This window comes from Neophocaena asiaeorientalis, unplaced genomic scaffold, assembly GCF_003031525.2.
Source record: "Neophocaena asiaeorientalis asiaeorientalis breed wild unplaced genomic scaffold, Neophocaena_asiaeorientalis_V1.1 scaffold155, whole genome shotgun sequence".
Classification (NCBI taxonomy): Eukaryota; Metazoa; Chordata; class Mammalia; order Artiodactyla; family Phocoenidae; genus Neophocaena; species Neophocaena asiaeorientalis.
Genome location: NW_020173040.1, coordinates 4,407,329 through 4,435,000, shown reverse-complemented (window position 1 = coordinate 4,435,000; position 27,672 = coordinate 4,407,329). Strand labels below are relative to the sequence as shown.

Here is a 27,672-nt window from a genome sequence, read left to right as displayed (position 1 = left end):
GTTGAGTAGTTGTAACAGACTGTAGAGACAGCGAAGTCTAAGATGTTTACCATCTGTCCCTTTAACAAAATTTTGCCCACACTTGGGATATATAGGTTTTGAAATTAACTTCTTCCTGAAGTATAGCGCAGAAAAAGGCACAAATCATTAAATATGCATTTTAATGAATTTTCATAATCTAAACATACTCGTGAAACCAGCACCCAGATGAAGACATAGAACATCACCAGCACTCCAGAAGCCCCCTCTCTACCCCCACTAAGGACCACCACTATCCTGACTTTTAATACTATAGGTTAATGGCATGTCGTTTTTCAAAATTAATTTGGAGTACAAAAGCGGTAAGAGTTTGAGTTCCTCTTCACGTTCAGCATTAGATGACACCATTTTGGGTGCTTTAAATTTAGCCCAGCTCCCTAAAATGCAAATCAGTTCTGATGTGCCCTACTTGGCTATAGACGTTACTGCGAGACACCCAGGCCTAATTTTTTTTTTTTCTTTTTTCTTTTTGCAGAGAAGTTTCACTTTAAGTCATGGATGTTGCAGGTCAGTGTCCACCTTCTTTCTGAAGTTTTTCACTTCACTAAGTTTCCTGTTATCAAACGAAACTGTGCTGGATTTGAGATAATGAAGAGGGATTTTCCAACCCCATCTCCCTGGGTCTTTCCCAACTGGGAATCGGTCAAACACTGGGAACGATTCAGTTAAGTGAATTCCTTCCAAACAGTGGTCCCCAGTGATGAAGTTGGCTAGCAGCCTTTCAAGCCTTGAGATTCATTTCTGTATTTTGTATTCACGTCACATTGTGTGTTTGCTGCAAAATCAGTTGGAAAACGCTAGTGTGTGTATTTTTGAAACATGGTGATTTCTGCCATTAACTTGACCTAGTACCAGTTGCGGCGTCCAGAGGTGACCTGCACTTGGCAGGTCCTTCACCAGGGCCTCTTGATCTCTTGGCTGACTCTCTGGCAGCTGCATGGGCTTCATTCTGGCCACAGGTCCCCAGAGGCAGCGGGGGGCGGGGGGGGTTGCTTTGTAACTTCCTGACTTTCACTACAGAGACCCAGGGCAGTGTCCTGCCTGTGATACAGATTTGGCCTGAGAATCGTGGCAGAAAGAAAACCTGCAATCCTCCTCTTAGAAAACAAAACTGTCTCCCTCTGGTGAGCTGCATTCTGTTTCTGTGACTTATTGCTGATGTGTTTTGTTTCAGCACCAAAAGAAATACAGCTCGGAGGAGTACCACCACAGGCTGCAGGCGTTTGTCAGCAACTGGAGGAAGATCAATGCCCACAACGCCGGGAACCACACATTCAAAAGTACCGTGGGGACACCTTTCCTGCGGGCTTCTCGCCCATGGCAGGAGGGAGCATCTCAGATGGGGAAGGAAATCAATGAGTGGCGCCACTGATTAAAGGGCCCACTAGGGGCTTGGGGTGGACAGAGCAGCAAGCCAGGCTCTGAAGCTGGGCTTGGCTGACCTCAGATTCTGGCTCCCCCATTATTTTCTGAGATTCAAGGGGTTGTAGCTTTAGGACCATGCTGGTACCCCTGGATGGTTGTGAAGTTTACGGGAGGTGTACAGAAGCCCTGCCCTGTTCCTGCCATCTGTGGGTCCAGCCCAGAGGCTAAGCCCCTGGATTGCTGTTGGGGCAGCCTCTTTAGAGACGTGCCCTGGACTCATGAGCAGCCTCTTAGGACACCTGCCTTCCCTCCGGGTTAGTTTCACTAGAAACACACACACACTGCATGTATACTGAGGGCTCAGAAATGACGGTAGTGTCAGCCAAGTTGGTATTGTGGTCAAAAGCATGAGGTGGAAGGAAACCAGAGCTTGAATCTCACTTCTGCCCAGTATTGACTGTGTGACCCCGCTCTGAAGTTTTACTTGACTGTAAAGTAGAGAGGATAACGCTCCCCTCGCGGGTTAGGAAGACTGAAGGAGGTGGCAGGTGGCCAGGCAGTTGGCGCAGGTGTGCTGGTTCTGTACCCTGCCGTTCACCAGACTCACTGATGGGGTATCTAAAAATATGGGTGCCCAGGCCCCACCCCAGACCCATGACGTCTGCATCTCCAGGGTGCAGCCCAGACATTTGTACTGTGGAAAAACTCCCCCATGGGACTTCCCTGGTGGTCCAGTGGGTAAGACCCTGCACTCCCAGTGCAGGGGACCCGGGTTCAATCCCTAGTCAGGGAACTAGATCCCGCATGCGTGCCACAGCTAAGAGTCCTCATGCTGCAACTAAAGATCCCACATGCCGCAGCGAAGATCCCGTGTGCCACAGCTAAAACCTGGCGCAGCCAAAATAAATCAATAAATATTACGAAAAAAAAAGAAAGAGAAAGAAAGAGAAGGCAAGCTCCCCAGGGAATTCTGAAGCACAGTGAAGTTGACCTTGGTATATTGGATTACAGTTGAACAATGCAGGGTTAGAGGCACTGACCCTCTGCACCGCTGAGAATCTGAGTAAAATGTATAGTCTGCCCTCCACACACACGGTTTCTCTGTATACCCAGTTCCTCTGTCTCCACGGTTCTGCAACCAAGGATCCAACCCACCTGGGATCGTGTTGCACTGCAGTGTTTACTATTGAAAAAAATCTGTGTGTAAGTGCATCTGCCCAGTTCAAACCATGCGGTTCAAGGGTCAACTGTAAAACCAACTATACTTCACTAAAAAATAAATTAAAAAAAAACTTTTTTTGAAAGGGTCAACTGTACACGACATTTAAAAATTTGAAGGAGCCAAGTTGCAGGGGGCTGTAAATCGGACACACGTGAACGTGGCGTTTCATTATTTTTTCTCTTTATTAGTGACTTACTGAGCTCCTCTTTTTTGTTGTGTTTTTTTGTTCATTTATGGGTTTTCCTTCTCTTTTTCAGTGGGACCGAACCAGTTTTCAGACATGAGCTTTGCTGAATTAAAACGCAAGTATCTTTGGTCAGAACCTCAGGTGGGTGTGATTCATTGTGACCAAACCTGAGTCTTTTCGCTCAAACCTTTGGAATCAGCTCATAGCCCGCTCTGCTTCCAGAGCGGTTCGGCCCCTCGCCAGCTGCAGCTGGGGAGCCCCCCCCCAGGTTCTTGGGGGATCCAGACACGTCAGCTCCCAGCAGTTTGTCAGTCCATGCTCATGGCCTCTTGCAGACCCCAAACTTAGAGTTGCTGGAGAAAATACAGTTGCCCCTTAAAACTGAATTTCGGATAAACAACAAATAGTGTTTTAGCATAAGTATATCCTAAATATTGCAAAGGACAGACACTACAGACTTATTCATCATTTATCTGAAATTCAAATTTAACTGAGTGAACTGTATCTTTATTTGCTAAACCCGCCTACCCTGTCCTAACGACCCCCAATCTGGGCTCCCAGAAGGACCTGTCATTTAGCATTTGGAACCAACGGGTAGAGGTGGGATGGTTCTGACAGCTACAGTCTTTCTTATTCTCTCTTGGTGATTCCACTTTAATGACATACTTTTCCATCAAAACGGTTTCTCTTCTTCCCCCTGAAAAAAATGTAATTCGTTGTTTCAGAATTGCTCAGCCACCAAAGGTAACTACCTTCGGGGTACTGGTCCCTACCCACCCTCCATGGACTGGCGGAAAAAAGGAAATTTTGTCTCACCAGTGAAAAATCAGGTATGCATGACAATCCCCACCTTTCCCCCCACACACACCAAATAGCCACATTTTCAGGCAGTATGCCAGGAAGAAAAACTCAAAAGAATCCCAAAACACAGAGAGTATATCCCCAACTCTATTTTTTTTCTCATCATCTCTCTAGCTGCCTTCCTCTGAAAGGCTGGGAGGTCATTGTTTTTATGGATGGCTCTGGGGGATAAAAGCGTATTTCTTCATTGGGCTGAAGTTTACCCATCCCCCTTGTTCCACCCCACTGTGTAAAGTTCCCCGTTGGCCCTAGGTCTCTTCTACAGTCACCCAAAACATCACGTTCTCTGTGCCCTTCAGTAACTGCACACCGGGCGGGACCCCGTTCCTACTGCCCACACATCTTTTCTTCCCTGTCCTCCATACGCTGCACGAGGCACCAGGGCCCAGCCCCTCCCTGGCTGGCTGCTTTCCCACAAGGGAGGTGCAGGTGGTTAGCGAACAGAATGGAACCCAGCGTTTCAGACCTGTTCTCAGGAGCACCCCCACAGGGCACAGCATGCCTGGCAAGGGGAGTGGCGGCGTCTTCCCCGCACTCACAGAGGTGAGGACCCGGCCGCTGGCTGGAGGGTCCCAGCACATTGCTCTGTCCTGGAGAGTCCGGACCCACCCCTTGTGTCCCCTGGAAGTGACAGTGCAGTGGCCTTCTTCAGGAAGATGCCGACCTCTCGATCCCAGGAAATACAGGTGAAGGTTTCCCTCCTGGAAGCACTTTGCTTTCCACTGAAACTCTCCATGAGAAACATTTTCTCCCTTTCCTTAACGCCACATGGCACAGCTCCAAATCCTCCCAGGCTCACTGGGTTCCCAGAACCTGCCTAGTGATCTAGACGTTTAAACCAGCACCCGGAAGCCGAGACAAGTCTCCCCTCCCAGCAGTCGGAGGGGTAGAATGAAGTCAGCCCTCTGCCCCAAGCCCCAAAGGCAGCTTTTAGACCATCTGAGAATTCCACGACCGTTCAAAGCAACAAGCGTTAAATGTGGAAGCCCGAAACCTGCTCACCCTGTGGGCAGGTGAGAAGGGGAAGTCTGCCAAGAACGTTCCGGGTCCTTGTGTTAACTGACCCTCGGGCAGGACGGAGCCCCGGGGCGGAGGGGCCAGAACAAGGCGATTACCCTCATGGGTGTGTGTGGTCTCTCGCTGTAGACACCATGCGGTGACCGGATCTGACATTAGCTCAGCAGCCTTGAGGGTTTCTCACTTTACAGAGGAGGAAGCGCTGAAGGTACAAGGCAAGCAGATGACAGAGGGCCCTTCCATCCAGGTCTCTACTCAAGGCCAGTGCTGGCCACTCGGCCCTGCCCTGCCTCCTGCAGTGGTGGCCAAGCCCAGCCTCTGACCAGCCAGAGACGCTCTGACCAGGCCCTCCCTCCCTGCCGAGGGAAGGCTTTGAGAGGAAGAACTGGGGCCCGGGGTAGGGTGAAGGCTCTTTCCAGGGAGACAGCAGTGAGGACTCAACAAGGACAGCGAAGGCGGGAATCTTAGGAGAAGTTTCAGAAGTAAAATATGGAAGACTGAACCAGCAAGGGGCAGAAAAGAGACCAAGATGCGGCTGAGAGAAAAACACAAACAACAGCTAATATTACGGAGCCCGTGGGGTAACTGCACGACGGGCAGGATCTCATCTACCCCTCTGACAAACAGCCCTGTGAGGCAAGCACGGCTGTTCCCACGTTACAAATGATGAGACCGAGGGTCAGAGTGGGCAGCAGCTCGCCCAGGTCGCACGGTGGGTGTGGGGCAGAGCTATGATTTGGACCAGGCTGGCAGTTCCAGCGCCCGACTCTGAGCCCTCGGGAGGCGCCAGGAGGAAGGTGGCCGGGCAGCGGCAGTGACCGTGGCAGAGGACGGGGAGATGGACGGGTGGGGCAGGACACGCAGAGTCTGAGGGGTTTGGGGCATATACGGGTGGGATCATCTGGGAGACAGGGTGTCTGGGCCTGGGTGGAGGTGAGGGCTGAGCGTTTGGGGAGTTGTCAGTTTAACAGTTGGGACTGTGGGTGAGATTCGAGGTGGAAAGGTGAGAGAGAAGCTTCTAGAAACAGGACTCTGGCGAGTCCTTCTGTTGGAAGACAGTGGGAAGAAGACGAGCCAGCATAAGATTCAGAAGTAGAGGGACTTCCCTGGCGGTCGAGTGGTTAAGACCCTGCGCTTCCACTGCCGGGGCATGGGTTCCATCCCTGGTCGAGGAACTAAGATCCCGCATGCCAAAAAAAGATTCCGAGGAACAGAAGAGCACAGAGTGGGGTCGGAGGGAGGGCTCTGGCCGTGTAGGCCAGTGGGAGTTGGTAGCGGGGGCCCAAGATTGGGAGTGCACGGGCGCTCGTGAGCGGTGGCGGCCGCTGCTTCCCCTGTGCGAGCCTCGGCCTCCTCGTCTGCAACACGGGGAGAAGGATGCCGGCCTCGCGGGCCTCGTGAGGGTCAGAGTGGACAGTGTGGGCCAGGGCTTTGTCAGCTGAAGTCACGGGAGCCCGCGGGGTCCTGGTCCCTGACCTCCCTCCCCCTCCCCTTGGCCTCTAGGGCAGCTGCGGCAGTTGCTGGACCTTCTCCACCACCGGGGCCCTGGAGTCTGCTGTCGCCATAGCAACTGGGAGGCTGCCCTCTTTGGTGAGCGATCAGCCATGGTGCTGGGGGAGGGATGCGGGAGAGGGGTCACAGCTTCACTCCAAGGCCTGATTCGGAGGGCCCGGCCTGGGCCGTCAGGCTTCTTTGTGGCTTTTGCTGACACTGCCATTTCAGTTGGACTTCAGGTGTCCCAGCCTCACGGACATGCAGCGTGCAGACCTCAGCTGACACTTCAGAAGGAATGAGGCTTGTTGAGGAGATGGCCCAAGGGCTCATCCGTGGGTGGATCGGGGTGTTCCTCGGTGTGGCCACCTGGGGCCTTCCGAGAGCAGAGCCTGCCTGGGTGGCAGCCCTGTAGGAACTGTGCCCCTCTCAAGCTGGTTACCTTCAGGCAAGGAAGAGTGAGCGGGGACTCCTGAGCCCCTGGAGTGAGGGGTGACTGCCCAGCCGCTGCCTCCTATGTGGGGAAGAGGGGCCGGCAAGGCTGGTGAGGGCCACCAGGAACCAGCTTGAGGGAAGGCCTGTCCCCTCCCCCTCTCATCTGCCACCACGGGACCCCAGGAGCCGCACATACGTGCACACCGCCAGGGCCCCCGCGCCCTCTCACCTGCCCGCTTGGCTGCCAGGCCATCGCTGAGCTTCTCCCCGACAGGGGCTGGCTGCTGGGGAGACAACCCTTGCCCTCTGGAAGCTTAGCATCTGGTGCCCTTGGGCCCGGGCGGGCGGGGCTGCAGGTGTGGGTCGGCTCGGGAGGCATGGCGCTGGAGGCGCTCAGCTCACCGGGCGTGCGTTCCTCCCTCCAGGCCGAGCAGCAGCTGGTGGACTGCGCCCAGAACTTCAACAATCATGGCTGCCAAGGGTACGGCCCTGACCGGGGTGGGGGGCTGGGGGGCCCAAAGCCCCTGCTCATTTCCCGGGGTCACTTCTGTTGGGCCTCGTACGGGTGGGGCACTGCCACAGCCTCTGCCCTCGGTGGGAACAAAATCGGCCCCGCTTGTGGAGGGGGAAGGTCACCTCACACGCCCAAGGTCCCTCAGCTGGAACGGGCAGAGCTGTAATGCAAGCCCAGGCCTGGCTGGTTCCAAGATCCGTCCTCGTTCCCTGGTGTCACCCGGATTTCACCCCACAGCACACTTGGCCTCACCGGCCACCAAGGCCTCTGGCGAGTGGCCGAAAGAATTAATAGAATGAGAAGCACACCATCCTCCAAAACCAAGATCCACACACAGGTGTCTGCGTTTGGCCTTTCCACAGGTTCTCTAAAGCTCTAGCCACCCCAGCTTGGCAGGCCGCGTCGAGGAGCTTTCCTGTAGATGTGGTGCAGGGTTCAGGCATAAAGGCTGCGTCTCTGCTGGGCCTGCTTTCCTGGCCCTTTTATTTATTATTATTTTTTTAATTTATTTTTTTGGCCATACCACATGGCTTGCGGGATCTTAATGCCCCGACCAGGGATCAAACCCGAGTCCACAGCAGTGAAAGCACCGAGTCTTAACCACTGGACCGCCAGGGAATTCCCCCGACCCACGGGTTCTTAGGGATTTACCCACGTTTCTCTGTGTCTCCAGCCCTCATCTCCTCCTCACGTGCTCTGAGACCTTTCCTCGGGATGAGCGGCTTTCCCAGAACATACGTGTGTAAAGCCAGGCCCTCGTGCTCCCCTAGGGCACGCTCCCAGCCTCGCCTCCGCTCGCCTACCTGCAGCCCATCCCTCTCTCCAGCGAGTCCTGGGAAGGCCCGGTGCTCCACCTGCTCTGACAGAGCCAGCACGAGGGCCTCCACGCTCAGGCGGCGTCTGGGAGTCGGGGGTGAAGCCACGGCCTAGTTGCTGATCCACCATCATATCATGGTTAGCCTCATGGCTTTTTGGTCTCTTTCCTCTTTGCAACTTATAAACACCACCCATCACAAGTCTGAAAGGGCATCCTGGGGCCCCACCATTTTTCCGAGGGATCTGTTTGCTTTGGTTTACTTCATTTTTTCGTTCATTCAGCAAGTACGACAGCACCTGCCCTACATGTAGGCACGAGGGATACAGCAGCTAATGTTCTAGCTGTGCCGCAGGTGGGGTGGTGACAGATGCTCTGGACAAAACCCAGAAGGGACAGGAGATTGATGGGGAGTCGTGGCTGGAGAGCTGTTGAGTCTTCTTTACTCCAGGAGGCAACACGAGGTGAAAGAGCCACCTTTGGAACCAGATCCTGGCTGTAGCTCTGGGGCCCTGGGCAAGTTGTTCAGCCTTTCTGAGCTTCAAGAAGTAACAGCAGCTACCTCCCGGTGTTCCGAGGGGTTGGAAAGTCATGTTTGCAGAGCGCCTGCCCAGGCGGGGCCCAGTGGACACGGTGGTGGCAACGACAGTCAGCTGGGCAGATCCTGTCGGGTCCTGTTCCTGACAGAGCGAGGGGCCTGGCTTCCAGAGGTCTCTGTCCCACGGAAGCATGTGTGGCTGGACCTTGGACCCTCCTTGATAGCCTCTTCTGAGTCTGTTGAGCTGTATCCTGGGGCCGGGCAAACAGGGTGGCATTGCTAGCCCCTCAGAGACTTCTCTGCCCCTGGGATATGCCCCAACCACGGCCTCCCAGCCCTGCCAGGGCAAACATCTCCAAGCTCCAGCCCCTGCAGGCCCCGCCTCCATCGGGGCCAGTCTCAGGTGGGCACAGATGTGTATGCTTCTTGCAGGGGTCTCCCCAGCCAGGCCTTCGAGTACATCCGGTACAACAAGGGCATCATGGGTGAAGACACCTACCCCTACAAAGGCCAGGTAACTCTGGGCAGCCTGGGCTCTCTCTTCTTGATCTGTAGTGCTCCCCATCTCCGTTCTTGTCCCAGCCTCGGAACACATCTCTTCCCCTGCACCCCCCTGGAGGACCCCCTACTTCCACCTGGATTCTCAGAATTGTCTCTTGCAGCTCACTTTTTCCCCTCTTCTACTTGCCCAAGCCCCATCTGTCAGCCAGCCGGGGGGGCTCTTACTGCCCTGTGTGTGGCAGCACCATCAGGCTGCCCCGCCCTGCCGTGAGTGCACCGGGACGCCGTCTGTTGGCTTCTTCCCTCCCCGTTTGTGCGGACAGCACTCCTGGGCCCATACCCGCTTTGTCCAGGGCCTCCCCTGCCATCACCTCAACCCCGCCTGTGCACGGCTGGACACCTCGACTGTCCCACAAACCTGGGATTCCTCCTGTATCTCCCCTCTCAGCGATGGGAGGACCACCCTTCCCTAAAATGTCTTGGCGGCCAGTGGTCCGTTCTTGGGGCGGCCCCCTGACCCAGACCTCACCTCAGTCAGCCTTCTGACCAACTTAGACCTTCTCGCATCTGCTCCTTTGGTCCATTCTGTGTCCCTGCCTGCACTCGGACCTTGGCTTCCCTTCACCCTAGATCACTGTGGGTGCCCTCTCCTTGCCCCACCCACCCACCCAGGGGCCGCCAGAGTGGCCTCTGAGACTCAGCTCTGACCACACCCTGCCTTGTTCAGAACTCTTCAAAGGCTCCTCCGGGCCTGCAAGAGAAACTCCAGACTCTTCGGCCTGCCTTTCGAGGCCTGCCCTCCCCCCACGTCGCACAGATCTGTCTTCCCAGTCTTGGCTTTTACTTCACTCTCCCCTTCATAAGCCTTCTGCTCCCACCCACCCACTTGCTGGTTCCTAAACGTCAGGTCCTGCCTTCTTGTCATCCTGACCGTCTCTCCCGCCTCAGAAGGGCTTGATCTTCCCTCCGTGTGTCCTCTGCACCTGCCTCTTGCAGGTGAAGTTCCTTGGGCTGAGACTGGCCCCTTCCTTGTGCTCCCAGCAGGTGCCATGCGAGCCCACCTCTGCCAAAGCCAGCACAGGACCCTTTCCTCCCACTAGACTGTGAGGTCCTTGAGGGCAAGGAGGCCTCTAGTTCTCTCATAAGTGACCTCATCACCCAGGCCCTGGGACCTGTAGCTTTTGCTTTATAAATGTTATCAAATTGCATAGGGGAGGACTGAAGTCTCAGCCCGGGGCCGAGCATCCCTAACCTGTATCCCATGACCTTTGCCACCCTGAACAGGATGGTGACTGCAAGTTCCAGCCCAGTAAGGCCATTGCTTTTGTCAAGGATGTAGCCAACATCACAATGGTGAGTACCGATCCTTCTCTCGGATAGGGAACGTGTTCGGATCAGGAGGCCAGTCTCCACTGCCGTCAGATGGCCAGTGGGCACTGCAGGGCAGCCTTTCTGAGCAGCACATCACTTTGACTCACGAGTTTTGATTATCCTTGAATCTCAATCACCATGACGGGGGCAGGATGGAAGACAGGAGGGAAAGAGCAAGAGACGCATTCGGGTGCTCTGGTTCTGACCTGGGTCTGTACGACTCTTCCGTCTTGTGTTTCAGTTTTCTTGTCTGTAAAATGCAAGAATTAATCCCCATCCTACCAAAGAGGATGTGAGGATGTGTGTGATATCAGGTATGTGTGTGAGAGATTGAATGTGAATGCACAGAGTATGAATGTGTGTCAGTCAGGATAAACCAGGTTATGCTGTAGGAACAGCTCCAAACTCTGGATGGCTTAAAACAATCAGATTTTATGTCTCATTCGTGTGACATGTCCCTTGGTTTAAGCAGGGCTGTTCTCTGTGTCCTTGGCTTCACTCCAGGACCCAGGCAGATGGAAAGAGTGGTAAATTATGCACTGGCTCTTAAATCCAAAACAAGTTACACAGCCACACCTAACCTCAAGTAGATGGGGAAGTCCATAACTTCAGTACAGCACAAACCATACTCTGTCCGAGAGGGAGCTGGAATAAGTGTGAACAGCCCTCGTGACTCCACTGTTGGCATGTTTGCAAGCATGGGCGAACATGCATAAAGAGTGAAAGAATATTTCCACGGGTGTGTGTAGGTGTGACGTGTGCTGATGAGAGCAGTAGGCTGAGGGTGTGTGCCCACAAATGTGTGCGTAAATCACAAACGTGATGACTGTGTAATGACAGTAGCTACCATTTAATTAAAGCATGTGCCATGCAGTCAGCAACAGTAATGAAATTTATGGAGTGCTGACAGGAGCTATACCAACCACTTAACATGTATTATCAAGACAACCCTAGGAGATAAATGTCATTATCACCTTCATTTTATAGGTGAAGAAAGGTTCAGAGTGGTTAAGTAACGTGCCCAAGGCCACAAAGCTAGAAGTGGAAGCTGGATTTGAACGGAAACCGTGTCATTCCAAAATCTACACCCTGTATTTGGGATGTTTCTGACTATGGTAGATTTATCTTCAAACAAGAGCCAGTGGGCTTCCCTGGTGGCGCAGTGGTTGAGAGTCTGCCTGCCGATGCAGGGGACGCGGGTTCGTGCACCGGTCCGGGAAGATCCCACATGCCGCGGAGCGGCTGGGCCCATGAGCCATGCATGGCCACTGAGCCTGCGTGTCTGGAGCCTGTGCTCCACAACAGTGAGAGGGCGCGTACCACAAAAAAAAAAAAAAAAAAACAAGAGCCAGTTTCTCTTAGATACACTCACCAAGGGCTGACCGACTCTGGCCCATTCGTATCCCATTAGGCAGTGAACCGGGAGCTCAAAGGTATCCCTTTTGCCTGGTGCCCAGGAGAGCCTTGCCCATGGCACCTGCAGGGCCCTAAGAGCAGGCCAGCACTGGCGTCCGGCCCTCCTTGGCAGGGCCGAGGGATGGCCACAGGAACGGCTGGCCCCACGACATGCTCCCCCTCTAGGTGAGCAGGCCTCCGTGCCTTCCTAGTCTCATCTGCCCTGACCTGTCTGTGCTCACAAGGCCTTTTCTGAGCACAGGGAAGGGAGCGGCTTGCTTATCAGGCAGCTGTTTGCTCTTTGCAGTTGTGTCACTGCCTGCCCCTCCACGGAGGTAGGACGGAGGAAGGGCTGGTGCCCCAGCCCCTCCAACCTGACCCTCCCTCAGCAGAGCCCTGGCCTCAGCTCACCCTCATTTCGACTCCCTAAGTCTCCAGCCAGGGGAATGGCCTCCTTAGCTCGCGCTAACCCAGCGGGTCCCAGCAGGGATGCTTTAAGAAATCCTGCTGCATGGGACCCACCCTGGAGATGCTGATGTAATCGTCTGGGGCGCAGCCTGGGCACTGGGATTTTGTAAAGCTCCCCTGGTGATTGCAACTGCTGCTCTCGCCCAGTCTCCGCAGCTCTGTTCCAAAGCCACAGCCTCCAGGAAGCCTCTGACTTCCTCATGCCACCTTCCCCATTGGACGGGGATGCATCCGCCTCGGGCACACACACACATTTCTACCACCGTCTGGGCCTTATCTGCTCATGGACTTCTAACCCCTGAGTTCTACCAAAAAAAGCTCCTTAGACTGGCGTTGTGGGTGCAGGGGTTCCTGCGGGTGGGAGTGGGGGAGTCACACCCATCTCTGCACCCCCTGGAGCCCCTGGTCCATGGGGGGGCCTTGGCATGTGGCTGTGAGTGAGCGAGCGAATGAGTCCACGCTGTACCCTGGGCCTGACCCGGAAGGGTGCAGGATTCCCTCGGAGCAGAGCAAGGAGGGGGAGAGAGAGGAGCGCGCAGTCCAGCCCAGCAAAGCCGAGGGAGGTCACAGGGGAGCCAGGATTTGGGAGGAGGGGCCCACAAGCCAAATAAAAAACCCCAAGGATCCCGGCCATTCAGGCGCAAGAGAGCAGGGGCCCCCATACCAGCCCCCAATACCCAGGGCTTGGCTCTGCTGTAAGGAGGGGCAGCTCCCCCTTGGCGGCAGCTTCCCCTTGGCGGCAGCTTTTTGGCCTAAAACAGACTTCTCTTCCCTCCACAGAATCATTGCTTTGAGCCTCTGTCCCCTACTTTGGGGCAAAGGGCCATATTTCACAAGTGGGGTGGGGAGGTGGCAGAGGCCACGTGTGTCCACCTGTCGGCCCCTCTGTCCACAGAACGACGAGGAGGCGATGGTGGAGGCGGTGGCCCTGTACAACCCTGTGAGCTTTGCCTTCGAGGTGACTGATGACTTTCTGATGTACAAAAAGGGTGTCTACTCCAGGTGAGTCGGGGAGGGGCTGGGTGGGCATTTCGCACCTTCCGCCAGTGCATCAGCCTGCAGCCCTGAAGGTCAGGATCCACGGTCCCCAAGTGGGAGCAGGAGAGGCGGTCCCATGGTTGGTCAGGCCTGGGGTCCCGGCCCCCATTTGAGCCCAGAGCTCACCCTTCCTCAGCAGAAGAGCTGCCTCTCGTGATGAAAACCTGTGTTCAGAAATCTGAAGATGTGACATGGGAAATGGCTGCTCTCAGACGCCAGAATCCCGTGCTGAAGCCTCCACCGCAGGGTTTTTCAGGAAGCCCGAGTTCTCTAACACTGGTGTCGTCTCACCCAGGCCTCTTGCCTGTTTTGCAATTTGAGCTCAGCCACTTCCGGTAGCATCTCCTTCATAGCCTCTTGTCATCTGGCCATTCCCAAGTGCAGGTGTTCTCCAGGGCTTTCTCCTCAGCCCTCTGCCCTCTTCTCACACACTCCTTGAACTCCACGGCCAGCTGTTTGCTGAGAAATTCCAAGTCTCCATCCGCCAGCCTGGTCTCTGCAGAGCATTAGACCCACAGATCTAAGGGCCTCGCCGCAGCATCAAGCTGGATGGCCCGTGGAAACCTGAGATCCTGCATGTTTCCATCCCTCACCAGACGCTGCCCCATTAGCACTGCTCAGAAGCGTACTCTCCGCTCCCTCCCCGTGTCTCTGCCCACCGTTGCCTCCTTCCTGCTCTGTCCTTGTGCCCTCACCGCTGGTCCATCCTCCACTCGGAGCCAGAAGTCAGCCTTCGGGAACACCCTTCTCACCACTCCAACTTCTCCATCCTCCAGCATCTCCCCACCATCTCGTGTCTTAGCTCGGCCGGGGAAACCCTTGTGATCTGGTCCTTCTTTCTCCAAGCTCATCTCCCGTCAAAGCCACCCGCGTCCTCCCTGTTCCACCCCGTGCCCCTGCCCCACTGAAGAGCTCATAGTTTTATGAGAGTCCCCTGCCTCCCCAGGGAAGCCTTGCCCCTGCCCCACCCCGTTCCCACCTGGTTGGATCCCCTCCCTCGGGCTCCTGGCAGCTCCCCAGCCGTCACAGCCCTTGGTCCATTGTATGGAAGTAGCCTCTCTGCCATCCTCCCTGCCGAAGGAGGTGTCCTAAATCCAGGAGCAGAGTTTTGCATGCTGCTGGTGTCTCGCACCTCGTCCCTGGGCCTGGCACATACCAACAACTCAGTTACACGTCGGCTCAGTGATCACACGGCCACTGCAGTTTGTCCTCTTGAAATTTTCAGTTTCCTCATGAGAACTAGTTCACTAGCTAAAATGAGAAACCTGTGTAATTGTCCCAAATACAAGGTAATCTTAAAATTACATACAGTGGCAACAAAGCAATGCCATGTGAAACTCCAGCCGGACACTGTTGCCCTCAGAAGGTGCAGCAGGAGGGCTGCTCTCTCCTGTTATGAAAGAGGCATCAGAAAGCGTCAGGTGTCAGAGCTGGGCCAGCACCACGCTAAATCTTGCTCCTTTGGGTGAGAAGAACCCAAGGGGCTGAAGAGAATACTTTTCTTTCCCTGTGACTAAACGAGAGTTAATTCACCACCTTAAATGCCTCCCAGTCCCCGCTTTGGGAAACCTTGCTCTAATTCACTTGTTGGATGTGATCGAATCACCCTTTTTTTTTTTTCTTTGGCTGTACTGCATGGCAGGCCGGATCTTAGTTCCCCTACCAGGGATCCAACCCACGTCCCCTGCAGTGGAAGCAGAGTCCTAACCCCTGGACCGCCACCGAAGTCCCACATATTTTCCATATTTTCAAGCCTCTTTCATTTTCATTTTCCAGTACTTCCTGTCATAAAACTCCAGATAAAGTAAACCACGCAGTCCTGGCTGTTGGGTATGGAGAAGAAAATGGGATACCCTATTGGATCGTGAAGAACTCTTGGGGTCCCCAGTGGGGAATGAAGGGGTAAGCAGCTTCCAGGTCCCGTGTGCTGGGAGGGGGCGTGATTGCTCAGGTCTGGGGGCCCTCGGAGTGTGCGGGCGGGGGGTCTCCTCCACCTCAAATGTGGCTTCCAAGAAGGGGCTGCTGAACAGAGCCTTTAGCCCGGGCCAGGAAGAGGGGAGCGTGAGGATGTGACCCTCACACCCCCAAGAAGCCTCCAGCAGCCCCTCTCCCATCCTGCACCCCAGATTTTGATGACTCTGTGTCCAGAACAGGAGTCCATTTGGCTCAGGAGGTTCTATGACCACCACTAGGAAACAGTTCACAACACAGGACCCTGCTGGGACTAAGCCAGCGTCTGGGAGGGCCTGTGGGTGAGAAATCCAAGCACCAAGTTTACCCGATGGCTGACAGCCCCTCCTTCTAGAATGGGGCTGGAATCAGGTGGCCTGGGTACATACCTTGATGGGACTTTGTCCCTGTCTCTTCTCTCAGACTCCGTGTCCTCATCTGAAAAGGGGGTTTTCATCTGTTACCCGAGGGGTCCCAGTGGTGATTAAATAACTACATGAGGGCCTAGGCAGGGCTAAGAACGGGGCCCTCGGCAAACTCTGGGACAAGTGAGAGATGGACAGAATAAGGAAGAGAGTTCAGGGGGCAGCCAGGTGGAGGGAAGGAGAAGTTACTCACAGGTCAGAGATTTCCTGGTGGTCAGATAAACCCAGTACTGCTGTTTTGTGAGTAAGTTCAGAGGGCCTAATCCCTGGAGTCAGACCTTGGTTCCAGAAGGGCCTGTGGAGAGGAAGCCGCCAGCCAGGCCTCAGCCCCTCCCTCTGTGCAGGTACTTCCTCATGGAGCGCGGGAAGAACATGTGCGGCCTGGCAGCCTGCGCCTCCTACCCCATCCCCCTGGTGTGAGCTGGGGCGGCAGCAGCAGCAGCGACTGGTTGGTGGATGGAGGGAGGACCGGGCAGCCTGGGGCCTAAAACCCTGCCCTGGAGGAAGTGAGTGGTGGGAGACCCCCCCAGGGCCCCGAGCCTGGAAACCCAAAGAAAACGACGAGGAAGAATTCCATGGAGCAACAGGCCCACACACGTCTTCTGACACAGAGGTCACCACCAGCCATGTGCCTGAAGCAGGGTTTTTAACTGACTCAGCGCCACATGGACCAAGAATGTTTTCTTCCCAGAAGGGCTGCCCTTCCCATTTGGAGGAAGCTCCACTGACAGTCTTTTCTGTGGTCTTTATTGAATAAACCTTCAGTGAGCACCTCCCTGAGTCAGGCTGTGTGCTGGGGCCTGGGCCTGCCTCCGGGCCCTGGCCTCCTAAGAGGGAGGCACCAAGGGGTGGCCGGCTCTCTGGCTGGGAGGACGGCGTGGGTGCTGGCGCCACTGTCTCCCAGAGGCGGGACCCGGGAGGAAGAACAGGCTTCATTTGAGATCTTGACTGTCCCCACATGGGGAAAGAGGAGCTAGTGTGCCAGGCCCTGGCAGAGCCAGGATTCAAACCCACGACACCGGCCTGGAAGCCTGTACTTCTCCACTGGGCCTCCCCCGTCCCAGCTTCCTGCTCCTACTGCCCTGCCCCTCCGCCCGGGACTGCCCCCATCTCTTCCTCCCCTGATGCTCCCGCCACCTCCACTATCCCTTCTCTTGAGAAAATGGTGTCTCCATCCAGAGGGTGGCCGTGCAGTCTCTGCTGCTTCCCGATGCCTCTGGGCTCCAGGGAGTAGGGTCTGTGGCACGAGTTGGTGCTGTTTGTCCTACAGTTCACAGATGTACCTAATAAGAAAATCTTTCATGTCATTTGGGCCTCCTGGAGAGCTAACGGCTTGAGACTTGTTATTTTCATGACAAGCCCTATTTAGAGAATGCAAGTGTGGTTTAATCTGTTACGAAAGTCTAGTAATATAAGTCACCACAACAGTAAGTCAAGACAAAAACCAATCACCTTAATAAACAGTAATCGGATGAAATTCAATCTATTTTATTCTAGTTAATCTACTCTAGATTTTTAAAAAACACTAACATGAAGTGAAAGCATAATTCCTTAATACAATAAAGATCCCCAAACCCGGGGCAGTGGTATAAAAGGAGTTCCATTAAAGGCAGACAGGGAACAAATAGGCCCAAGATCAGTACAGTCGCTTAACATCAATCTGGAAAGTCTGGCTGCTGTGGTGAGGAATAAACCACATTAATATGTGCGCACGGTATACTAATGTGGCTGCAAACCGTCAAGAGGATGTACATCAAAACTCAGAACGAATGAAAGGAGTTCAGGGAGTGGCTGCTTACCAGATACAGACACAAAAAAATCAAAATCCTTCAACAAAACTCAGAAGAAAAGTATTTTACACTGTAACAACGAAACTAGTAGCCAGGAATAACCACACACACACACACACACGTCCTACATGAAGAAAATGATTAAATTACTAAAAACTGTAAAGGAAGACTTGAATAAATTGAGAAGCATACCATATTCTTGAATTTGAAAGCTTACCATAAATAAATTGATTCTAGCCCAAAATAAAAATACAGGATTGGTACATTTCCATCTAAAATCCCAATATAATTTTTTGATACTTTCTATTTACCTGGGGGAGAAAAAGCCCAAGATGGATTTTATAACTGAGTAATGAAAATGGATTTTTTCACATATCAAAATGTATAAAATGTCAACACTTAAGAGAGTGTATCAGTTAAGAGTAGACTAACACCCAGATTATGAGAATTCTATACATAAGTAGCAGACACAAATCAATTTCTACTATTCAATAGGAGCTAAGAAATTGGACAGTATTTGGAAAAACAGCTTAACCTGAATCTTCACTTAGCATTATATCATTTAAGTAAAGTTTTAAATTTTTTTAAGTTTTAGATTTACAAAACTATTGTGAAGATAATACAAAGAGCTTCCATATATCCCACACCCAGTTTTCTCTATTATTACTATCTTGCAATAGTATCTAATATTTGTTGAAATTAATGAACCAATATAACCAACGTGTTATTAATAATCATATTTTTATTAAGTCATTCATTTTAGAGAAAGATTCTGGATGAGGTTTCAGAGAAATTCAAATCACCACAGAGAAGCAAATAACCATTTTCAAAATTAACCTCTGGGGGGTTTCCTAGCTCATTACAGATTATGGGCTTGGACTTGAATGCAGGCTTTCTCTCCACAAGCTCCCAGGATGTCTGTCTGCAGCCCTCAAACGCACAAGGTGATCATGGATCTCCTATAAAGGGGGCTTGCAAAGGCCAATTCCCACCCTCTCCTTCAGTTACCAAACAACTACTGAGTGGCAGCTGTTTGCAACTCCCCTCTTACACCAGGCTCCTGGGAGAATACAAAGATGCTCCCGGCATCCCCGTGGGCATGACTGTTGTGAAACAGGAAAAATGACCCATGCCTTGGTGCTGTTTGGATTTAAGGTTCTATCCAGGCAAGGTTCTATCCAACTGGGATGAAAACATTCCAAATGCACTTGAACTCCAAGGATCCAGAAGACAGTCTGGTACAGGGCAGAAGCTAACTCTCATTTGTCTCAGTCACCATCTCTTGACCCCTCCACATAGGCCCTGTGCTGAGGTCTAGAGATCTGAGGTTTACGGTACTCATCTTTGGCCCTAAGGAGCTCCCATGCTGGGGGAAAAGACAACAAAGTAAAAAATAGAACAACAACAACAAAATATAAGGTCCAAAGATGAAAAAGAAATGTACCACAGGAAAACCACAGATCAATGTTCCTTATCAATATAGATGCAGAAATCCTCAATACAATGCTGCAGGCAAACCAAATCCAGCAACATGTAACGAAGACTACACACCGTGGGTTTATCCCAGGAATAAAAATTTGGTTCCACATAAGAAAATCAATGTAATATACCGTATTAATACAATATGGTATATTAATAAAGGACAAAAACTGCATCTCGATAGACACAGAAAAAGCATTTGCAAAAAAAAAAACCACCACCCCTTCATGATAAAATAGTCAACAAACTAGGAATAGAAGGGAACAACTTCAACCTGATAAAGGGCAGCTATGAAAAACCCACAGCATCACTCCTATGCACGGTTGTATCAGAAGTCCTACCTGGGGCATTTAGGCAAAAAAAGAAATCAAAGCATCCAGAATGGAAAGGAAGAAGTAAAACCATCTCTGTTTGCAGATGACATGATCTTGTATCTAGAAAATCCTGCTCTTTGAGGAAGATGCAGACACAGCTGCAGCTCCAGTGGAGCCCTGGGCTGCCCACTTCTGCTCCTGATTCACAGCTGTGCTGTTCCACCTGAGGAACAGTCTTTCAGGAAGCCGTGACGCAGCCATGGCTTTTAAAGATATCGGAAAGACACCCACGGAACCAGAGGTGGCAATTCACCGAATTAGAGTTACCCTGACCAGCCACAGTATAAAATCTTTGGAGAAGGTGTGTGCTGTCTTGATCAGTGGTGCAAAGGCAAAGAATCTCAAAGTGAAAGGACCAGTTCAGATGCCTACCAAGACTCTAAGAATCACCACAAGAAAAACAACTTGTGGTGAAGTTTCTAAGATATGGGACTGTTTTCAGATGAGGATCCACAAGCAGCTCACTGACTTGGCACAGTCCTTCTGAGATGGTTAAGCTGATTACTTTCACCAGTACTGAGCCAGGAGTCAAGGGTTGAAGTCACCACTGCATATGCTTAAATCAATTATTTTGAGAAATTATGTTGTTTAAAAAAAGAAGAAAAAAAAATCCTATGGAATTCACATACACAACACAGAAACTACTGAAGTTAATAAACAACTTCAGCAATGTTGAAGGATATAAGATGAACACACAAAGCCAACTGCATTTCTATACACTAGCAATGAACAATCCAATTTACAACAGAATCAACAAGAATAAAAAACTTAGGAAAGAATTTAACAAAAGATGTGTAAGACCTGTACAATGAAAACTATAAAACATTATTGAAAGAAATTAAAAATGATCTAAATAAATTGAAAAACATCCTATGTTCGTGGATTTAAAGACTTAATATTGTTCAGTTGGCAATACTCCCAAAACTGATCTACAGATTCAACACAATCCCTATTAAAATCCCACCTGGCTTCTTTGCAGAAATTGACAAGCTAAAATTCCCATGGAAATGCTAGAGACCCAGAATAGCCAAAACAATCTTAAAAAGGAGAAGCAAATGTGGAGGTCTCACTTATCCCAATTTTGAAACTTACTACAAAGCTACAATACAATAAAGACATTGTCGTACTGACATAAGGATAGGCACAGATCAATGGGACAGAATTGAGAGTCCAGAAAGAGACCTATACATTTGTGGTTAATTTTCAACAAGGGTGCCAAGACAATTCAATGGGAAAAAAAATAACCTTTTTAACAAATGGTGCTGGGACAACTGGATATCCTCAGACCAAAGAATGAAGCTGGACCCTTACCTAACACCACATATAAAAATGAACTGAAAATGGTTCATAGACCTAAATGTAGGAGCTAAACTATAAAACTCTTACAAGGGGCAAATCTCCATGATCTTGGATTTGGCAATGGTTTCTTAAATATGATACTAAAAGCACAGGCAACAGAAGGAAAAACAGATAAACTGGATTTTATTAAAGACTTCTGTGCTTCAAAGGACACCATGAAGAAAATGAAAAGACAGCCCACAGAATAGGAGAAAATATTTGCAAATCAAGTATCTGGTAGGGATTGAGTATTAAGACTAAAAAACTACATCTCAACAATAAAAACACAAATAACCCATTTTTAAAATGGTTAAAAGATCTGAATAGACATTTCTCCAAAGAAGATGTACAAATCACCAGTAAGTACATGAAAAGACATTCAACGTCATTACTCAATAGGGAAATGCAAATCAAAACCACACTGAGATACCACTTCACAGCCACTAGGATGGCTATAATCAAAAAGATGGACAATATTAAGTGTTGGAGGATGTGGAGAAACTGGAGCCCTCATACACTAGTGATGAGAATGTAAAATGTTGCAGTCACTTTGGAATAGTTTGGCGGTTCCTCAAAAGTTAAAAACAGTATTACCATGATGTCCCAGCAATTCCACTCCCAAGAGAATTGAAAATATATGTCCACACAGAAACGTGTACATGAGTGTTTGTAGCAGCATTATTCATAATTACCAAAGCGTGGAAATAACCACGTTCATCATCTGACAAAAACATAATGTGGTGTACTCATACAGTGGAATATTGTTCAGACATCAATAAAATGGTGATACCACGTGTATAAACTTCGGAAACACTATTACATTGTGCAAGTGAAAGAAGCCAGACGTGAAAGACCACGTATTGTGTAATTCCATCTACACAAAATGTCCAAAACTGGTAAATCCATAGAAACAGAAGGTAGATTGGTGACTGCCACTGGCTAAGGGGAGGATGGAGAGTGACTGCTTATGGGTCTCGGCTTTCTTTTGGGGGTCTTAAAAATGTTCTGGAATTAGATTGTGGTGATATTTGCGCAACCTGGTGAATATACTGAAATTCATTCAGTTGTATACTTTTAAAGGGTAACTTTTATGGTATGTAAATTATATCCTTTTAGAAAAGTCTAGGTGTGTGTGTTGTGAGGGATTTTGGTATGGGATGCTACCCATACAGTTAGGCACTGGCTCTGCCCCCAGGAAACCAGGGGCTTCACAGATGAGACTTTTGAGCTGAGTTTTGCGGGATGAATGGGCTTAATGAGGAACAAGGAAGGCATTCCACGTAAAGGGCAAAAGCATGTTCAGAAGCTCAGGAATGGCAAAGAGCACTGCAGGACAGCTCTGTATAGGGGCCTCTGTATGACAGGAAGTTGGGGCTGGGAGGTAAGAGGAGGCAAATGCCACACCAGTGAGTCTGGGAAACCCGGAGAGTGACAGGCTCCTGTATGTTTTGCTTAAATCAAACAGAAACATTTGTAGAAATTCCAAAGAGAAAATTTCAGTTTAATAAGCTCTAACTCTCCATCATGTTTTATTTGGGTAAAGCATTGGGTTTTTCTTTGGGAAGCCATGCCATGCCCCCGTTAATCCCTAAGGTTTTACTAGAGGGACTCTATACCCTCACCCCCACCCCCAAGACCATGTGACCTAGGCCTTGTCAATGACACCACCTCATCCTCCCAGCCACAGTGATTGGTCCAGAGAACAGCACATAGCTCAAGATGGGCCACTCAGAGGCAATGAACAAGGGATTTTGTGGAAAGCAACAAAAGACTCTTCTGGTGATCATTTTGTAACATATAGAAATATTGAATCAATATGTTGTACACTGGGAACTAACATGGTGTTAGAACATAGGTCAATTACACTTCAATTTTTTTTAAAAAGGGTGTGGAAGTAGATTCTCCCCTGGGGCTCCAGAATGAATGCAGCCTGCTGACAAGTGATTTTATCAATAGTTTCAGTGAGAGTGACTTCTGACCTCCAAAACTGTCAATAATAAATGTATGGTGTTTTAAGCTAAAAAAAAAAAAAAGAGAAAAAAAAAGGGACTCTCTTTCCCTGGGTGGCTAAGTTAGTAAGACATAACCAGTAGCCTTCTGTTTGGCCACTCTGCTGAAATGTGGAAATGCCAAAAATAAATGAAGGAAAAGCAGGGTCAAGGGATGAGATATTCCAGAGAACACTGCTTGAGCATCTGGATCAATGCCTAAAGCTTTGAAGCACCACAAAGCACCTTAATGCCTGAAACTTTTCCACAAAGTTTTTAGTTACATGAGCCAATGAATTCCCTTTTTAATTTGAGCCAGTTTGAGTTGCAACTAAAACAATCCTGATGAATGCTGTAGGCTATGTTTAGACAAACAAGTCTGTACTCAAGACCTAAAAATATCAAGGCACATTAATTGTGGAAGATCAGGGCCTATCCTTGCCACCATCAGTATTACTGTAGGTGGACTAGGCATCTCCTCCCAAGAACGTGTCTGCTCGTGACACTGACATAACTTACATGGCATTTGTATGAGCCAGTGCCACATCTGGCCTTTAGAAAGTGCTCAGGAAAAGAGGGTTATCTTCTGCTCATTTGTCCAAGAACCAAGTGTGTATTAAGCCCACAACATGTGGGACTTCCCTGGCGGTCCAGTGGTTAGGACTACGCACTCACAGTGCAGGGGGCACGGGTTTGATCCCTGGTCAGGGAAGTTCCCGCATGCTGCTCAGCACGCCTTAAAAAAAAAAAAAACCCCAACATCTGCCCCGCCCTGCCCCCGGAGGCAGGGAAGGCACATGGCAGGGGGGCAAGTCAGGTCTAGGAGCTGCATTCACAAACTCACAGGCTTCCAACTGAGTTTTCTTTCTGCCTTCTCTGAAGACAGCACAGGGAACTATATTCAATAGCTTGTAATAAACTATAATGGAAAAGAATCAGAAAAAAAGAATGAAAACATATATGTGTATATATATATGCATAGCCAAATCACTTTGCTATACACCTGAAACTAACACAACGTTGTAAATCAACTATACTTCAATTAATTTTTTAATCTAAAAAAATTTTTTAAATGCCAAGCTGGTATTAAAAATTAAGCAGAATGGAAGGTATACCTGATTCCCACCAGCAGTCACTTAAGTTTTCTGACTCAGAATGAAGTTTAAACTTTTAATAATTGTTTTTAGCATTCAAACAGCATTCAGAAAGGCAAACGAACTGGCAACAGAATAAGTAAACACATGAGTTTAGCTGAAGGCTGTGTCTGCAGGGACTGACTAGGAAACAGCCACCCTGGAGGGCAGAGAGGGAGGGATTCTGCTGGCTGGTTACCAATGAGTCAGGGCTGCAGGCCAAGTCCCCTAAGGGGATGCCCAGCAAGGGCGCCCCGGCCTGCCAAGTCCAAGGCACCTGCGCCTGGCACCAAGGGAGCAGAGGTGGTAAGAAAGGAATTCTTTCCCTACAGTCCTGTGGGGCTTGAGAGTCCAAGGACAATGCTGGTCTGCTGCCTGCAACAAAGGGCAAGGTAAAAGGCCCACTCGTCTTGGGAGTCAGCAGGTTACATCAGCTTGTTGCATATACAGTGACATTTTTTTATTGGTTTTATTTCACAAGCTCCATTTGCCAGGCAATGCACCTGGGTCATGTACAGCATTCACTCCTCACAGCACCCCTATCAAGTGGACACTATTATAACCCCCACTAGCAGGTGAGGACAGTGAGGCCCAAGACGGGTTAAGCAATGTGCCGCACATCACAAAATCAGTAAGTGGCCAGGTCAGGATTCGCACACAAGTCTGTGCTCTCAGCCCCTCCACTCTGCCACCTCTTCAAAGAGGATTTAGAATCCTTGGGATTCTTAAAACCTCTGAAAGTAATTTGAATATGCGCATAGGAGACCTGGCCTTGCCCCTGCAGGCCCATGGGTGGTAGCTGGGCACTATCCATGTCTGCCTGGGGTTTCCCTCCTCCTTGGCAGACAAGCCCTTTCTTAAACTCTCCTCAAACTACCCCACTGAGGTGTCCTTTCTCTTGCATCCTGGCTGATACAAGGGAGTATCTGAAGGGTAATATTTACTTTCTTTTTATAGTTCTTGGTCTATATATTTTTGAACATTTTAAACTAAGTATTCTAATGCAGAGTGATAGAGAGTTTGAGTCTTAAGCTAGAAACAGAGAATGGATGTTTATTATGGGAAAAATCCTTTGACTAGGCTTCCATGGTTATGTGAATCTAAAAGCAGCAAGTTGTTCTGGGGAAAGATGATAAACATAAACAAGCCGCCTGGTTTGCTGTGTGTGGTTCAGCAAAGATTGCCTCTCCCTGGATTCCACAGTTCAGGGCAGACGTTTGCACAGGAACCCAGAGGATGAAGTTGGGGCAGCCAACAGGGTAGTCTGGGGTGGCAGGCACATGGCAGGAAAGGCCCTTAAGGTGACTCCCCCTGGAGAAGGGCAGAGGCCCTGGAGGCTGACCCAAATTCAGAATCAAAAGGTTCATGCAACAGCCGAGGGAAGCCACTGAGGACTTAGGGACCCTGGCAGATGTCCTGCTCTGAGGAAGGAAGGCTGAACATGTGACAGCCAAGAGAAGTTGTTCTAGGGCACCAGAGTGGGCTGCCACAACCCTGTGCATGTGTCCCCAGAGTGGGCAGACCCATGGACCATGGGGAGACCTTCACTTACACCAGCGACACCTGTGGTCACCACGGTCAATCAGTGTGCACATCCAACTTTCTGGTGTCCCAGTCCAGCTTGGGAAGGACGACTGACCCCTAGAATTCTTTGACATCCAGGGGAAGGGTGATCTAGAGGGAGGTATAAGAATTGTTGCTTATGGACATAAAGGCTTGAGCATCACCTGGAAAAGTGAAGTGAAGGAGTGTGCCCCAAGTTGGTGACACAGGTCATACCAGGAACCTCCAGGGTCCCAGACCAACCCGCCCATGGGGGCATCTTTGTGTCTCCAGCTCTGGGACCAGCAAAGGTAGGATGATGTCATCCTTGAATAAAAACAACAGAGCTATCACCTATGCCATGAACATCGTGGAGAGCATGTTGCCTTTCCTGTGCATGCTCACCAAGGCGGGTAGGGTGGGGTAAGGGCGTCAATGCTGGTACCACTGCTAGACTCACAGGACGATGAGCTCAGATCAGAGCCACAGCTCTGCCCATGGATAACTTCATGCCAGAGAACATCAGATAAAGGAGCACCAAACCCTCAAGAGGTCTGTCTAACCTTGATCACTCCCAGGCACAACACCCATGAATCCCACCCCCCAGTCCCTCCCAAGGGCAGGAGACATCCTCGCAGGCTCAGCTGCCCTCCAGTCTCTCCCAAGGCTGCATCACAAAATACATCCATCTGTTCTTCTGAAACCACCCACTTCATCTCTCATTTCCTCCTCATTTTCAATTCCTACTTTTCTAATTATTCTCAGTATCTAAATGTCGCAATATGAAAAAGCAATATTTATAGAGACTATTTTACTTCGGTTTCTTTTTTGCAGCTTTCCCCAACCTGATTCTCCCCAAAGGCTGCTGGGACCAGCCCAGCCTGGCTACCCCACTGCACGGCAATCTGACAATTGGCTTATCAAGACAGCAGGATGGTTGAAGGTGCTGTCCTCCTTCCTCTGGGTCCCCACGGGGCTGAGTTTCTGTTTCCTCTGTCCTGGCCCCAGTGGAACTCAGATGTGTCCATCTGTCCATAGGGAAAGGTGTGGAAGGACCTGCACCACAAGGCTAACAGTACTTAACTTGGAATGTATGTGAGGAAGAACAACCAACAGACTTCTGGGTTATTTGACTTTCTTTCAACAAAGCACATACATCTTTTGTAATGAGAGTTCTGGGGCTGTTAATCACATCCCTCTGCTTTATTGCTGGATCTCACAGCCAAGGGAGGGCGCTTCTTGCCACCCCATCTCCACTGGCCTGCCCCACCGCACCCCTAGTCTGGACATTCCAGCCTGCACTACAAATGCAGAGGAGCAGGGGTCAAGAGCAGGGAACACGGTGAACTTCAGACCCACCTGAACTCTACAGGTGGGTCTGAGAGAGGGCCAAAGCCAGCTGGAATAACGACCTTCTTGCCATTTTAAACAAATCAAGACAAATGTGAAAGAAGCTACCTTGTGTCATGTGGGAGTGAGTGAGGGGTGAGGGAGGAACAACTTTCCTTCCCCAAACTCCTTAAGAGGGTCAACCAGTTGGCAACACCTATTACTATCCTATGGATAAAGACAGCAAACCGGAGAAGGAAGCTTCTCCTTAAAGTCATATTCAAGGAGTTTTGTTTTCTTTTTTTAAAGCTCTGTTTAAGAAATCTACATAATTATCTGTGTATATATCTGTCCCCTCTCACTTATTCTTAGGGTTTGCCACAGAGGAATAAGGGAGGGAGGGAAGCTCTCAATATTCTTAACTGCAAACAAGCCATTGAAAACCCTTTCTTGAGTTCAATCAGTTAGCTTAATATTTGGCTCCTAGATCAGTTTGATCCTGACCGGGTTCATCTTTCTCAAAGGTGACAGTGCCCTAATTTCCAGACAGAAAATATTGTTAACCCCTCTCCTTCTCTTCCCCTGACCCCAAGAAATTACTATACAGTGAATCTCTAATCTAGTTTTTCTCAAATAGGATCTTGCACTGAGACTGTTAAAAATGCAATTACATTCTTACTTTCAAATGATTCAGAGAAAATGAAAGTGTGTGGAGAGAGAGAGAAAGAACATGTGTATACAAATATGGCAAAATTGCGGAGCACAGGCTCCGGACGCGCAGGCCCAGCGGCCATGGCTCACGAGCCCAGCTGCTCCGTGGCATGTGGGATCCTCCTGGACCGGGGCATGAACCCGTGTCCCCTGCATCGGCAGGCGGACTCTCAACCACTGCGCCACCAGGGAAAGCCCCAAAAGGTAAATCTTATAGGTGAAGAGTATACAACTAAGTATTCATCCTACTATTCTTACAACTTTTCTGTGGGATTGAATTTGAAATTAAAAGTTGTGAAAATTTTAAAATAAATAAAATCGGCAGTTTTATGAACCCCATGTTGAGCCTGCTGACCC

General features: G+C 50.2%; 1 protein-coding gene and 1 pseudogene across 1 annotated transcript; both read left to right on the top strand.

The window, feature by feature from the left end:
- The first annotated feature begins 516 nt into the window (after nucleotides 1-516).
- On the top strand, nucleotides 517-16,404 carry CTSH (cathepsin H). The gene is made up of 11 exons (XM_024742725.1): nucleotides 517-546; nucleotides 1,214-1,319; nucleotides 2,884-2,954; nucleotides 3,539-3,643; nucleotides 6,195-6,281; nucleotides 7,043-7,098; nucleotides 8,916-8,997; nucleotides 10,269-10,337; nucleotides 13,114-13,220; nucleotides 15,033-15,158; nucleotides 15,976-16,404. Exons 1-11 carry the CDS (start codon nucleotides 538-540, stop codon nucleotides 16,049-16,051), a joined length of 894 nt encoding a protein of 297 aa, XP_024598493.1. The 5' UTR covers nucleotides 517-537; the 3' UTR covers nucleotides 16,052-16,404.
- An 815-nt stretch (nucleotides 16,405-17,219) lies between these two features.
- On the top strand, nucleotides 17,220-19,940 carry LOC112398273 (40S ribosomal protein S20 pseudogene; annotated as a pseudogene).
- The last annotated feature ends 7,732 nt before the right edge of the window (nucleotides 19,941-27,672 follow it).